A 14,896-nucleotide genomic window follows, 5' to 3' on the forward strand; every position below is an offset into this window, starting at 1 on the left:
CTTTCTGGAGAGGCTGAATCACACACATCCTAGACTCTGGAACACAAGGCAGAGGCCCCTGGGGGGTGGGGTGGGGGGGGAGTGGGCAGGGTGAGATGCTGTACTGAAAACAAAAATGCAATGAAAATCCTTATGCTAAACATGAGTCTCCCTATTAGTTTTCTTACTCTGTTCAGCTCTCAGACAGTCACTGATATTTGAGGCTCTCCTAACAAAAGCAAGTCCCTGTCTTATCACTCCACAAATTGACAAAAGCCCACCTCACACAGAGCTTCTGATCAACTCATTAGTGCCCAACTCTGGAAGAGGAAAGAACATCAGTTGAAGGAAGTCTCCAACCTGAGAGACCCAAACAAACAAAAAATTATGTGGAAAAAAGAAATGCAGCAAGGAGAAGAAACTAAAATAAAACAAAATATTAATCAATAGCTTTAGACAGATGATAAGATGTTGCATCTATGAAACAAGAACAGGATGTAATAAAAAAGAAACATTTAGGGAGTAATAAGGGCCTCGGAGACCAGAAAATTATGCCAATAGGCACGAGTTCATTTTAGGGACTACAAAATTAGAACTAGAAAGTAAGGGGGAGAAAAGACAACAAAATAGAAAATAGGAGAAAAGATGAGAAAATCAGAAGACCAATCAAAGAAGCCTACTGCCCAAATATCAGGAGTTCAAGAAAATTGAAAAGGAAAAAATGGAGGGGGAAGAAATTATCCAAGAACTACTTCAAGAAAATTTCCTAGAACTCAATGAGGGATGTATGTTTATAGACTGTTTGCCACTGTGTACTCAGGGCCATGATTTTAAAAGATAGGCCAACCCCAAAGTACCTTGCTGGGAAATTTCAGGATACTGCAGACAAACAATCTTCAAAACTTTTTAGAAACAGATCATATAATGAAGGACTGGGAATAAGAATAGCACTGAATTTAGCAGAAGCTATACCAGAAGTAAGAAGATAATAGAGAAAATGTCTTCAAAATTCTGAAGAGATTATTTCCATCTCAAATTCTATATTCAGCCACCTTACAATAAGCTCAAAGAAAAAGCTATAAGCTCCCTCTCTTAAAAAGCCTCTGGGGGTTGCTTGTGTGCCTTTAGAGCTAGGGAATAAATCCATATAGATATGAAATCCAGAAAATAGGACTTCCAACACAGAAAGAAGTGAAAATAATTTCTAGAAATGTAACTGTACAGCATACACAGAAGGTAACCATGTCAGAATGGGGCAGGAGTATGGAGAGGTCCAAGAGATCTCCAAGAAAAAGAAACAGAATTGGACAAAGGTATTTTAACATATTGAGATGATTTTTATGTATCTCTTGTGTGGGAATGAGTTGGTGATAAGGATACAGAAAATTAATAAAACAAAACAAAAAAAGCAAGACAGTTGTTAACTCCAGGGAAAGCAGTAAATTGTAAAGAAAACGTAATTAGTATATTATATGCTGTGCTGTGAAAAATATTTTTCAATCATTATAATGTCAACAGTGAATACAGCCTTCACTCCTCAACTGGCATAGCAGGAAGCTAACAGTTAATGTCTAAACTGAAGGAGAAAAGATGACATAGCAGTATAAGCAAAAGAAACTGCCAAAGAGATTCAAAGTGGTTGCCTTTGGGGAGCATGAACAGAGGTCAGGCAGGATGGCTTCAGTGACTGCTTTTTTGCGGGGTGGTCATAAGCCTATGTTACATGAGTTTTGAAATTATGCACATGCACTGATTTGATAAAAGCAAAACAAAAAATTGAAAGCTACTACAACTTTAATATTCTTTTTTTTTTTTTTTAAAGATTTTATTTATTTATTTATTTGAGACAGAGAGAATGAGAGAGAGAGAGCACATGAGGGAGGGAGGGTCAGAGGAAGAAGCAGGCTCCCTGCCGAGCAGGGAGCCCGATGCGGGACTCAATCCCGGGACTCCAGGATCATGACCTGAGCCGAAGGCAGTCGCTTAACCAACTGAGCCACCCAGGCGCCCACAACTTTAATATTCTAAGCAACATAAAACAAAAGGCTGTTGCAGCTTAACTAAAAGCAACACAATGTGGAGTTAATGACAAAGTATCTCTTTACTTAAAAATGTTTAATTTATTAAATGCCTTCTTGAAGTAGAGTGATCCAGAATATGACAGAAGTAAATTATTTCACCTCATAAGTGAATCTAACTGCACAATATTAGTAACTTCTCAGTATCAATTATTGTAATTGATCAATTTGTAATTGATCAATATTGTAGACTATTGTACAATATTGTACAATATTGTATTTGTAACTTATCAATATTGTAGACTATTAAAATATGACAAAGTCCTATTATATAGGTTTAAGTCTACACAGAGATGAAAGGTACATTTTATTATTATATATTTAAGAATCACTGAAACCTAATTTTCTAATCATACTGGAATAAAGGTCTAATCGAGTAATCAGGGTGGAAGCAGAGCAATACTATGAGAACAAGATGGCACCAAGGGCTATAGGTACCCATAACCGAAAATCAAATCCAGTGCAAATTTGCTCCTGCATTATTTTAGCTCAATATCACTCTCTCAGTTTCCCAAAAATAGCACAAAAAAATTTAACAGTCTGAGAAATTTGCCACTTACACTCAGACTATTAGTATGTTTTCAAGAAATGGAGCATCTTTAATAGGCTGAAGTTTAAAATTTAAAATATGAAACCTCCCTAGAATTTAACTGAATCAGGGACTGATTTCTACCAAGAGTGTGCATTAATTTAATTTACCTTTAACATAAGAGATTCTGGGGCTTCGAGCGGTGTGCAGGCATCAGGAAAGCCCACCAGTTCTGCCCCATGAATAACGATCTTCTGACCGATGGTCAGTCTACCGTTCTTTACGAGAGCTGCTAGGGGAGGATCAAACTGGGCCTTAATAGCATACCATCCATCCGTGAGCTCGACAATGCACACTTTTCTGGTACCCACACTGCTAGTTTTACCGCTGGAAGTTTCAGATATATCTGTGCTTGATGAAATTATTTCAGAAATACAGAGAACAAGTGTTTTTGCAGCTGTGTCATCCCTTTCCATTATCTTTTTTATAGCTGATCTTCTGCTTCTATCAATTTCCACATCATATCTAAAAATAAAAAGAAAAATGCACATTTTAGGAATTGTGAGTCTAGAATTTCATTGTAAAAAGGTCACCGAATAATTGAGAATAAAAGTTAAATCCTTTTGCTGAAGAACTGCTGAGACAGAAGAGAATTTAAAATTTGGTAGCTACCAATATAGTAAGTTTTATAATATTAAAATATGAATTAAATATTAAAACTCCCCAAATACAAACATGGTCCATCCCTGAACAATGGATCAAATTAGTAATTCATATTCTTCTCACATGCCAAGAGGTTAAAGGGGGTGGGGGAAGAGGGAAGCAAGAGGTGTAGGAATGTGTGATTTCTCTTAAGGGGGCTGGAGGATTGACAAGAGAATTGCTGTGTACAACTCAGCGGCAGTGTGGGATGGCGACTGTCACTGACAACCGACTCGTGTACCTCTACGATGGGGAAGTCACAGCTTGCGCAGAAGTCTGAACCTCATCACATATGTGATTACATAATATAATGCTTTGAACTTGCCTGTATTTTAGTTGAAGAAGCACCCTTTCTGGGCTTAGGCACCTATTAGCAAATTCCTTAGGAAAGGCAAATTCCATAGCTGCCAGTTTCCATATAATCCATCTGTAGTGATTATACACCCAAACTCTAGAAATAAGATTTGGATCCACACCTGGGGTGTCGCACAGAGCCCTGAACAAATAAAGGTAGAACAATATAAAAATACATGTAAGATGATACTGAATTCAATAACCATGACCACTCTTTGCACAAACACTACATCATACAAGATCATTTAGTGCATTTTTGAGTCAGAATATAAGTAATATAATTTAGAAAACGATTTGACACGTATCAAAATATACTAATAAAATTAACATAGTAGTCAAAACAATTATTTCAACTGGAAAATGAGATCCTTAATTTAAATAATTATATTTTGGGGTGCCTGGGTGGCTCAGTTGGTTAAGCGGCTGCTGTCAGCTCAGGTCATGATCCCAGGGTCCTGGGATCGAGCCCCACGTCAGGCTCCCTGCTCCATGGAGAGCCTGCTTCTCCCCCTCCCTCTGCCTGCTGCTCTGCCTATCTATGCTCTATGTCTCTGTCAAATAAATAAATAAAATCGTAAAAAAAAAGTAAAATAATAATATTTTAGATTATTTTTCTTAAGAGATTGTTTTTAGAAATCACCTAAGAACATCCTTCTCTAGGCTAGTGCTTTTTAAAGATCCTCCTCTGTCTGCTCAAATCTCTAACTCTTCTTCCTTCCGCATTCTCGCTTTGAGTACTAGGGAAACAAATAATCAAGAGAACTTTGAGAAGCTTCCACCCTCATATCCACCAGCCCACTAGCATCTGGACCTTTACACTTTGCCTCTCCTGCCACACTAGCTCCCACCCTTTCTTGCCTAGTTAAGGACCTTGATCTAGGAAATGCCTCCTCTCTCTCCCCAACATCAACTTCTTTCTTTTCTACTGAACAATTTCCATCAGTATAAAAATAGTTTTTCTTTCTTCCTTAAACACAATAAAACTAATACCCTTTACTCCTACTTGCTTCTCCACATATTGCCCCTTTCTCACCCCATCAATTTACTGACTTATTTTCATTAAGACTAATAATGACCTCTACATTGCTAAATCCATGGTCAATTCTCAGTTCTCATCTTCCTTTACTCACCAGCAGTGACTGACACCTGGTCATTCTTTATTCCCTGAAGCTCTGTCCTCACTAAGCTTGCAACATACCACACACTCTTTGATATTAATTTCTAACTTTCAGGTTGCTTTTTCTCAGTCTCTCTTTCATAGCTTTAATTTTCATCTATATGCTGACAACTACGAAATTGATTTCTTTGGCCCATACTTCATCTATAAACTCCAGACTTGCATATCCAACTGCCTACTCAACATCTCCACTTGGGTGTCTACTAATATCTCAAGCTTCAAATGTCCCATGTGGGGCACCTGGGTGGCTCAGTTGGTTAAGCATCCGACTCTTGATCTCAGCTCAGGTCTTGATCTGAGGGTTGTGAGTTCAAGCCCTGCCTACTTAAAAAAATGTCCCAACTGGACAGTCCATTTCTCTTCCATCTTTGATCTTCTCAATTTTCCATATATGGTAACTGCACCCTTCCAGCTGTTAATGCCAAAGTCTTTGGAGCTATTTTTATTCTCCTTTTCTCTCACTCCTCATCCAATCCTTGAGCAAGTCCTGATGGTGCCACCTTCAAAATATACCCAGTATCCACCTGCTTTTCACCAACTCCACTGCTACCTTCTTCGTCCGAGCAGCCACATCTCACCTGAATCACCTCAATAGTTTCCTAACTGGTCTCTCTGCTTCCATCATTGTCCTTCCTGACAGTCTAATCTCAACAGCAGCCAGAGTTATTCTTTAAAAACAAGGCAGATCATGTCATTCCTCTGCTTTAAACATTCTGATTCAGGCCAAAAATAGTTACTCAGAGTTAAAGCCAAGCTTCTTACGAGTTTATAAGGCCCCATCTCTCTAACTTCATCTGCTACTACTCCTCTCCTGCCCATTCTACTCCAGCTATACTCACTTTCCTCTTGTTCCCTAAATAAGTCTGCTTCTTGCTTACAGCCAATGCTTTTCCCCGCAGGGTCCTATGCTCACTCCCTTGCCCTCCTTCAGGACATTGACCAAATGTCAGGGCCTCAGTGAAGGCTCCTGACTACTTAGCTTATTTTAAAATTGCTTTTCCTCACCTGGGTCTCCCTATGCCCTTTCCAGCTTTATCTTCATAGTATTCATCACCTTCTAATATACTATACAACTTACTCATTTCTTTTTAAAAATTTCCTTCCCCACTCCAAACCCCTCTACTATAATGTATGACTTATTAGGGCAGAGATTTTTTTCTTTTGTTATCCCAAGTACCCAGAAGAGTTATCTGGCATAGTAGGTCCTCAATAAATATTTGTTGAATGATCAAAAAAACAACTTAAGCTTCAACAGTCAATGTTATGAAACATGCTCACCTGATGACAGGATAATTACTTTTTTTTTTTTTTTTTAAAGATTTTATTTATTTGACTAAGAGAGACACAGTGAGAGAGGGAACACAAGCAGGGGGAGTGGGAGAGGGAGAAGCAGGCTCCCTGCTGAGCAGGGAGCCCAATGTGGGGCTTGATCCCAGGACCCTGGGATCATGACCTGAGCCGAAGGCAGACGCTTAACGACTGAGCCATCCAGGTGCCCCAGGATAATTACTCTTAACTTATACACTATGCAAGTATAATATATACTTAATACAAGAAAACAATATAACTGTTTAGTATACTTTTCCACCTAGAATTGATAGCAGATATTTATGGGAGACAAGTGCAAGATGTAAATAACATTCATGTCTTCAAGTATTCCAAAAACATAACAAAAGTTTCAGGAAAAATGTTTTACCAATTTCCCCAAATTATAAATTTTGGAAAGATATATAGGAATTTTAAAAAAATGAGAGCATTAGAAAAATGTTTCTCATCTCTTGCCCTTGGCATGGTAATTTTATCCCTGATAGCAAAAATTTTAAATCATCTTTGTAAAAACATTAGAACTATAAGAGGTTATATAGTTTTTAAACTGTTGATGTTTTAGGGCAGTAAAATTTACTGGCTATTTGGTATTACTGACACTTGAGTATTTCTGCTTAGCTTCTAGTATTTATATTTTACATTTATTGAAATATACAATGAAAGGGAATACGACGTAAGTGTGTGTGTGTGTGTGTATCTATCTACGGTAAGGTCCACTCAAACTTAGCTCTTATCAGTCTTTATTTTACAAACGCATATAAAAAATGTCTCAACTGAAGAAAAACCAACTCATTAAATGCTAGGACAAACCATAATTCACTTTTCAAAAGATTACAACAGAATGTCAGTTGAACCACAATGTACTTAAAATAATTCACTATATAAAAATTTTATTTCTAGCCAACTTATTAAGTTTTAAAGAGGTAAGTGAAAAAAAGAGAGAGATGGTGGAATACAGAAAAGTTAACACAATCTCTTTTTGCATGGAGTACCTATAAAATTCTTCTTTTCCAGCCTTTCCATCATTGGAGGGTATGAGCCATCCACCATCAGCCAACTGTATTCCCTCTCCAGACCATAGTCCTTCCTTACCAAAATAATCCTGAGTGTGAAACTGAAAAGATTCTGCATTTTTGCTGTTAATTTTTATGCAATGTTTGGAAACGCCATACATATAGAGCTGCACAAAATAAATGACAGAAAAATTAAATAATGAATGAAAAAAAAAATCAAACAAAAGAGCATGTTTCATAGAATAAAAACAATTATAATAAATCAAAACTGAATTTACAAAATTTTTCATTTAAATATTAAAATATTCACCATCAAAATATTTAACTAACTTAATAGAAGCTAAACATTTTAATATAATATAAATGACTCCCACAGTCAAGAGTCTGCTGCACCCTTTTCATTCCCCTTGTGCATAAGCCTCCTGCTTCAGCTGCCATAGGAAGTCATTTTGGGGATAAAAAAGTAATTTAATATTTTACAAAATCTTTTAAGTTAAAAAATTCAGAAGGGAAAGAACTGTGAAAAGCGTTAAGTATTTTAGGGGGAGGTCAGATCTGTACACAGGCCTGGCCCACTTCCATCCCAGCATGCCTCATCCCCAAGTATGAGATTTGTGCAGATGTGACTCTGGAGTCACACTCTTTGCTCTGGAACTAGGTAGTAGAGGAAAACTTACTAGTTAAGTGACTTTGGGGCAGTTACTTGACCCTCTCTGTGCTTCAGTTCTGTCATCTGCAAACAGTGAACAAAATGACGGTGCCTTTCCTTTAGATGCTTGTGAAGATTGAGTGAGATGTAACCACCGCAGGCACAGTGCTTGGAAGGGTGACGAGTGCAGAAAAACTACTCAATAAATGTCACCTATTAATATTATCAATATTATGTTCACCTTTCCATTGCCTAAAATTCTAACTAGACAGCACTGGCTTAACAAGAATCCTTTTTAAAAAAATGTCAATAGCTCTTAATGGATTCAGGGCTATGAGTTATTCACCCTTTAAATTCAAGTAGACTACTTTCTTCTAACACCTGAGAGCACTACAGTAATAAAATGAGTACATTTTGAAGGGGGAAGAGAACTAGCAATTCTGGAGCACAGATCACTTTGGAGAGAGAAGGCAGCAGAGAAGGAGGCTGCCACTGTTGGTTGATTAGGAAACAAAATTATTTCATTCATCCACTCCCACATTCGTTTGTTCTTTCTTTGAACAAAACAATTTGGAGATACTAGTTAATAAAATGAAATTATACGTGATTATAGAAGTTAGTAGCCTTGTGGACAAAAGCGTACCTGTTTATGAGAACACGCAGAGGGGACTCGGCCTTCCACTGCTCCTCTCAGGGAGATTCTAGGCACAGTGGAGGTTTTTGCAAGATACAGGCTACCTGGCTGTGGAAAAATGTGCTGCCTTTGTTTCTTTTTAATCCGCATATCCTGTATATCTCTGGCATTCTGAAGATTTGAAGTTAAATCTATTAAATAATAAGTTAGCAAAAAATAAACTTGCATGTAACATTTAAAAAGCACAACCTTTGTTTTATAAAGTCATATATATCAATTTGCTCTAATTTTCAGGGATAATTTGCTCTAAATCTTAAGGGATAGGCAAAGTTTCAACTTGTAAACAATAAATCTATTATTTTTATTTCAAATTTGGAAAAAAATTAGTAGCCTGTTAAATATATATTCCAGTAACAGCAGTCTTAGATTGTCTAAATCCCCCCCCCCTTTTAAATAAGAAATAATAAGTAGTCACCTTTGAAAGAAAACATTAGAATACTTTAACTCTAAATCTTTGGGCTTAGGAAAAAATCTAAAAGCATTAAAAAAGGTTCTGAAATTCTTAATTGTCACAGAAGGAGACAAATCCTCAAGGCATTATTTAAATATGAGAAACATCTAACTGGAAGGCAAAAACATGTCAACACAAATTTTCACACAATACCTAAAGGTTCTTTTTCACACTTGGTGACTATTATAGTTGCTGCTTGATTGGAGTTATTTTTCTTAAGCTGATGAATTTCACTGTCATTAATATTTGTTTCACTATCACCAGGGCCATGTTCATCTATGTTTTTTGGGTTTTGTTTGTTTTCTTCCAAATTAGTATTCTTGCTAATACACTGTTCATCTCTGTGAAAATGTGATTTAGTTTTAAAAGGTGGGACAAAGACTTTCACTGGTTTGCCTGGAGTATTCAAGTGTCTCCTTTTTTCATTTCTTGTGGCAGGAACTGTACAGAATGGTTGCCCTGAAACTGATAAATTGCTTGAAGATTTTTCCAAAGCCAGGTGTTCATAAAAATGAGATTTAGACAAAAATTCTTGACCAGGTGTGGTGAAATTTGGATTTTGCATTTCTTGCCGTTCCTTAGTTGTGCTACAACGAGGAGAAAATATTTAAGTTTGATTATTTACCAATAAATGGACATATATGTAAATGTTTTAGAATGTGCTTTGTCCTCCTCCCCCCCCGCCCCCCCTAAAGCTCAACTGCCATAATGGCAATCCTACTCTGGCAACTGTTTTGCATTTCATTATGCTTGCCATCCAAGACAACACCACACTTTTCAAGTCTGTAACTATTTCTCACACACTGACATCCAGCCTTTACCATTTATTTCACATAACAGTCAAACATGGATCCTCTTTGTCTCCTCTAGTTCGATCACAGTACTCCTTACTTACCTCCTTTACAGAGAAGGATCTATCCATCCTCTTAGGACTAACACCCTCACCTGTACTCCTGACTCCACCTAATAAGTCAGTCTCCTCAGGAGCCCCACTCTTTGCATTATTATGCCACCGCTCTCCTTTCTCTACCACCTGCTTATACAGTTTTTTTTTTTTTTTAGTGCTCCTTTCATTTAACCAGAAAGCCATGCCCATCCTTGAAATACTTTTTTCTTAGCTTTATCTCCCCTTTGAGCTAATACTCACTGTGACCTACCCTTCATGGCCAATCTTCCCAAACATGTAACCTAAACTAGCTATTTTCACTTCCTCAATTTCCATTCATGGAACGCTCATTTCTCCCACTGTTCTACAGAAATTGTTCTCAACAAAGTTGTTAATCACCTCCCAAGTGCCTACACACAAATTCAACTTCCTGTGTAAACTCATTCTACCTGGCCTCTGACAACTGACTTCTTAAAATTGTTTGTTTCTTTCTCTCTCTTTTTCTTTCTTTTGGTTTTTCCTCTTTCTGACTCTTAAAAAAAATTCCCATCTCTAAACTTGGATTTCTTCTCTAGACATTTTCCCTGGGTGATGTGAGTCATTTCAAATGCTTAAATTATCATCCAACAAAAATACTAATCTGTATCTTCATGCCCGACTTTGCCCCAGGTGTTATTCCTATTCTTTGAACCTCATATAGCACCATATACCTCTACCTTGATGTTCCACACTCATCTCAAACTCAACATGTCCAAAATTAATCACCTCCCTTAGCATACATGTTCTTTCTCATATTTGATATTTTGTTGAAAATCCCATACTTCCTTTTATTCAAACCTGAATCCCTGGAACTTAAAGTTACCCTAGAACTCATTTATTCAGTCATCTAGCCATCAAATATTTTATTTTTATTTATTTTTTAAGTAGACTCCACATCCAGTGTGGAGCCCAAGGTGGGGCTTGAACTCAAGACCCTGAGATTAAGATCTGAGCTGAGATCAAGAGTTAAGACACTTAATGGACTGAGCCACCGAGGAGCCCCTCACCATTAAATATTTAATGAGTTCCGACTATGTGTGCTAGACACTGTTTTGGCTGGAAGATAAAATGGGAACAAAACAAAATCACAGGGTTTATATTCTAGGGGAGGGAAGCAGACAAACGAATATTGGTATTCAATGCTATAGGGAACATTAAAAGCATGGTAAGGGCGGCAGGGAGTGTCCAGCAGAATTAAATAAATAATATTTTATACAGGTTGGTGAGGAAAACATTACTGATAAGGTGACATTTGCACAGAGCCCTGAAGGAAGTGGGAGATAAAGCCACGTAGGTATTTGGGAGAAGGGTGCTGCAGGCAGAGTGCACATCATGTGGTAGGCTAGTCACAAGCACAGCTGGAACAGAGCGAGACGGGAAAGTCAGCCGGTGAGACTGGAAAGAGAGCAAAAAGGCCAGATCATGGAGAACCTGTACACCCTGGGGTAAGGACTCCCCAGTTGTACCCTGAGATGGGAAGTCATGGACTAGTTTTTGAGTACAGAAAGGACACTCTCTGTCCTAGGGTATGAGTGTATTTTGCAAGCAGCGTTGTTAGACTTCTACAGGAAAACAGGTTAGGGGAAGCTGTTAAGTTTGAGATGTCTATTAGTCACCCAAATAAAAATGTCAAGTAGGTAACTAGATGAATGCATATGTTGTTCAGGGAAGAAGTTCAGGCTTATGACATTAATTTTGGAGCCATCAGTAAATAGATGGTACATAAAGTCATGAGAGTGGATGAGATAGCTACTAAAGAGGAAGGTCAGGAAGGGAGGCCATCTGGAGCTGAGCCATGAGGGAATTTCACATTTAGTGGTTAAGAGAAGAACCAGCAAAAGAGAAAGAATAGCCAGTGGGAAGGAGGAGAAGAGAGAGGCCCCAGAAGTTTAAGTAAAGAAACTGTTAAAAAGGTAGGAGTGATTATGTGAATGCTGGGTGAATAGGAGGTTGGAGAGCTGACAAAATTCAGCAATATGGGGGTAACTGGCAATCTTGACAAGGGGTAGTGCGCAGTGATCAGAGAATGAGGCGGGTTCGGGAGAGAAGGGGAAGAGACGAAGTAGAGAACATGAGTGGAGATCATTCTAATGAGTTGTGCTTTGAGTGGGTAAGGAAATGGATCGGTGGGATAAGAGGAATCGAGAAAGGTGTTTCTTGTTAAGACGGAGACTTAGAGCAACTACCTGACTAATGGGACTGACCCAATAGAGAGGAAGACAGTATCAATGCAGGAGAGAGGGGGACAATTGCTGGACTGATTTCCCTGAATGGATGATTGAGAGATCTTGTGCCTACGAATGCATAAACCTTCTGCCCCAAAACTTGTTTTCATTGATCTTGTACTCCCTTGTTTTGAAATATTAAAAATCCTGTGAAAATGAGGAGTTGACTTTGTAGGTTATGACCAAGATGTCTACTGAATGTAAGTGGAGATACCCTGCCACTCCCAGTATACCCATTATCTGGCCAAATCTTGACTCTTATCTCCCACCCATATTCTACTCTCTGCTCTAGCACCTGTGTTAAGTTGAAATCTTCACTTCCTTACTAATCTCCTCACGACAGTTTCACTTTGGTCTATTTCTAAAACACAAATCTGGTTATGCTGCTCTTAGAAACTTCCACAAACAGTCACTATCCAAGTTTCAACTTGTCAGAAATAACACAGGAGGCTTCCTATTTATAGGTCCTAACCTCCCCATTTTTTTTTTTTGTTTCCTCCCAGTCCCCACAGCACCCCAGCCTGCTGAATCCCGTGAGGAAAGCCATGTAACTTCCTACTCTTTCCAGAGTGTGGAGCGCCCTCCTCACCTAAACATCCCTTACATTCTGTCTGAAGAACTGTTGTTAAGTTTCTGCCGCATAATTAACTGCCAATTTTTCTATGCTGTCACATCATTTGTTATACCTACTTTAGTACTTATATCACAGTAATTCTTTTCACTCCTGGCTCCAAGACTAGCCAGAAATCTGAGGTAGATTTACTTATCTTTATATCTATCTGCACAATATAAATAAGATCCTTAGGAATTTATGCATGCTTACTTAAATGCACAGGACTATTTTCTCACCATATGTGTAAATTAAGGTAATATGTAGATAAATAAGCTTTTACTTTATTTTTAACACTACAACCTGTTTTTGAAAATGAAAACAAATAAAAAAATCACCTGGGTTTCTACATTCAAAACATGTGTATTAGTAGCCTGCTGGCAGAAGTGCAGGTCAATGAATGTTTTCAACAATGCCACAAATAGTTATTTTTGAAAAGGTAACATTAAACACAATTTAAACCATAGTCTTGCGCTAAAAAATTTACCAGATAGAAAAGTTTTCACAACTGCTTTCTACAATTTTAGATGCTTCTATGATATTCACATCCATTATCCCTCAGTGACATCTCTGTAACTGCTTCTTCTTGAAGAGCCACTTGGAAAATAATGATTTAGCTCTTTGTCACCACTTCTACTTTACTAAACTTCCTTCCTTCCTTTCTCGCCTCCCCATCTTCCCAAGTTATGTATTTGATTGTCAATATTTAATTATGTATCCTCCCTGCAGAATTAACCCTGGTCTTCTGTTAGAGTGGACAAGAGGTAGTTGTCTAGCTTCATGGAGTGGAGGCGATGTATTTTCAACCTGCACCCTTGTTCTGGCTCCTTCCTTTGTCATCACCAATTCTGAAGATTCATGAATTCCTCAGCTTTTGAGGCTTCTCCCGTGTAACACAGTTGATTCTTTCCTCTCCCCATTACGATTCTGAATCTGTTTTTTCCCATATGCTTTGAAAAACAGCCACTGTGGTCTCCTCTCCTGTTCTCCCTGTCTTGAGTGTAAGTTCACTCACTGTGGTTTTGGTAAAACTCTGGAAGGCAATGGAAGATATGTGAGTATGTTCAATCTCCCATCTTTACCAAGAAGCTTCTTACCACATTAAGACTTCAGGTTCTGCTTCAATTTTATCTTGTAAGCAGACTTCCCCAGGGCTCTATTTTTCTGTTCCAAAATGGTCTAGCTGCCTGTCTGGGCTTAGCGACACAGCTATCATTCTGGGATCTCCCCTCAGCACCATCTGCCTGGGGGATTCCCTCTGCCTCTCTATGTTCAATTCCTGTTTCTTCAATCTCACCTCTTCCTCCTTCTTTGTTATGTACTGGTTTTGTGAGCTTTCTGAGAAAAATAATGGGAGATACACCTTTTGGTACTCTGCATCTGAAAAAGGTCCACCTCACACTTCTTTGATATTTTGGTCAGTGATAGGATTCTAGGCTGGAAATAATTTTCTCTCAGAATTTTAAAGGCATTGCTCTGTAGTATACATTACAGAATCCATAATCTTCTAGCCTCCAATGTTAATGGCGAGAGAATTTATACCGTTGACTCTTGCAACTTTGAAACCTGATTTTTTGGCTTGCTGGAAAATTTAAGGTTTCCCTTTGCCCTTATCGTTCTAAAATTTCACAAGGATGAGCCTTAATGTGAGGCATTTTTATTCATGTGCTCATTCAGAGGGCCCTTTTAATCAAACTCTTGTCCTTCAGTATGGATAAAGTATCTTTAATTATTTCTTTGAAAATTTCTCTTCACTTCTCCTTTGTTCCTTCTTTCTCAAACTCCAAATTTTCAGATGTTAGGCCCATAGGACTGAATTTTCTAATTATCTTTTCTTCTTTCATCTCTTTATTCTATATTTTTGGAGGTTTCATAACTTTTATCTTCTATTACTTCTACTGAGTTAATTTGTCATCATAGTTTTAATTTATAAGAACTCTTTTTATAACAACTTGTTCTTATTTTAAGGATGCAATATGTTCTCTATCCTGAGAATATTAGTTTTTTTGAAACTTCATTCACTTCCTTGCATGATCTATTTCCTCTAAGTTCCTTTCTTTTTTGTTTGTTTTTGTACTATGGATATTATCTTTCACAGAGGCTTTCTTCCAATAACTAGTGATCCTTGATTCTCTCCTTATTTAAGAGTGAAGTGTGTGCTGTGGGGTTCGTCAATTGTTGTCA

At 37.8% G+C, this 14,896-nt stretch overlaps 1 protein-coding gene across 1 annotated transcript in view; it reads right to left on the reverse strand.

The window, feature by feature from the left end:
* The window catches only part of BRCA2 (BRCA2 DNA repair associated), a 61,189-nt gene that overhangs the window by 18,726 nt on the left and 27,567 nt on the right, over window positions 1-14,896 (reverse strand). Inside the window, exons 13-17 of the mRNA XM_035003579.1 lie at window positions 9,106-9,539; window positions 8,451-8,632; window positions 7,138-7,325; window positions 3,614-3,784; window positions 2,757-3,111 (exon numbers count right to left, since the gene is read on the reverse strand). Of these exons, the coding sequence (XP_034859470.1) occupies window positions 2,757-3,111; window positions 3,614-3,784; window positions 7,138-7,325; window positions 8,451-8,632; window positions 9,106-9,539 (1,330 nt within the window). The remainder of the gene's footprint in view (window positions 1-2,756; window positions 3,112-3,613; window positions 3,785-7,137; window positions 7,326-8,450; window positions 8,633-9,105; window positions 9,540-14,896) is intronic.

Source organism: Mirounga leonina, unplaced genomic scaffold (assembly GCF_011800145.1).
Source record: "Mirounga leonina isolate KUSES-001 unplaced genomic scaffold, KU_Mleo_1.0 Mir_127, whole genome shotgun sequence".
Lineage (NCBI taxonomy): Eukaryota > Metazoa > Chordata > Mammalia > Carnivora > Phocidae > Mirounga > Mirounga leonina.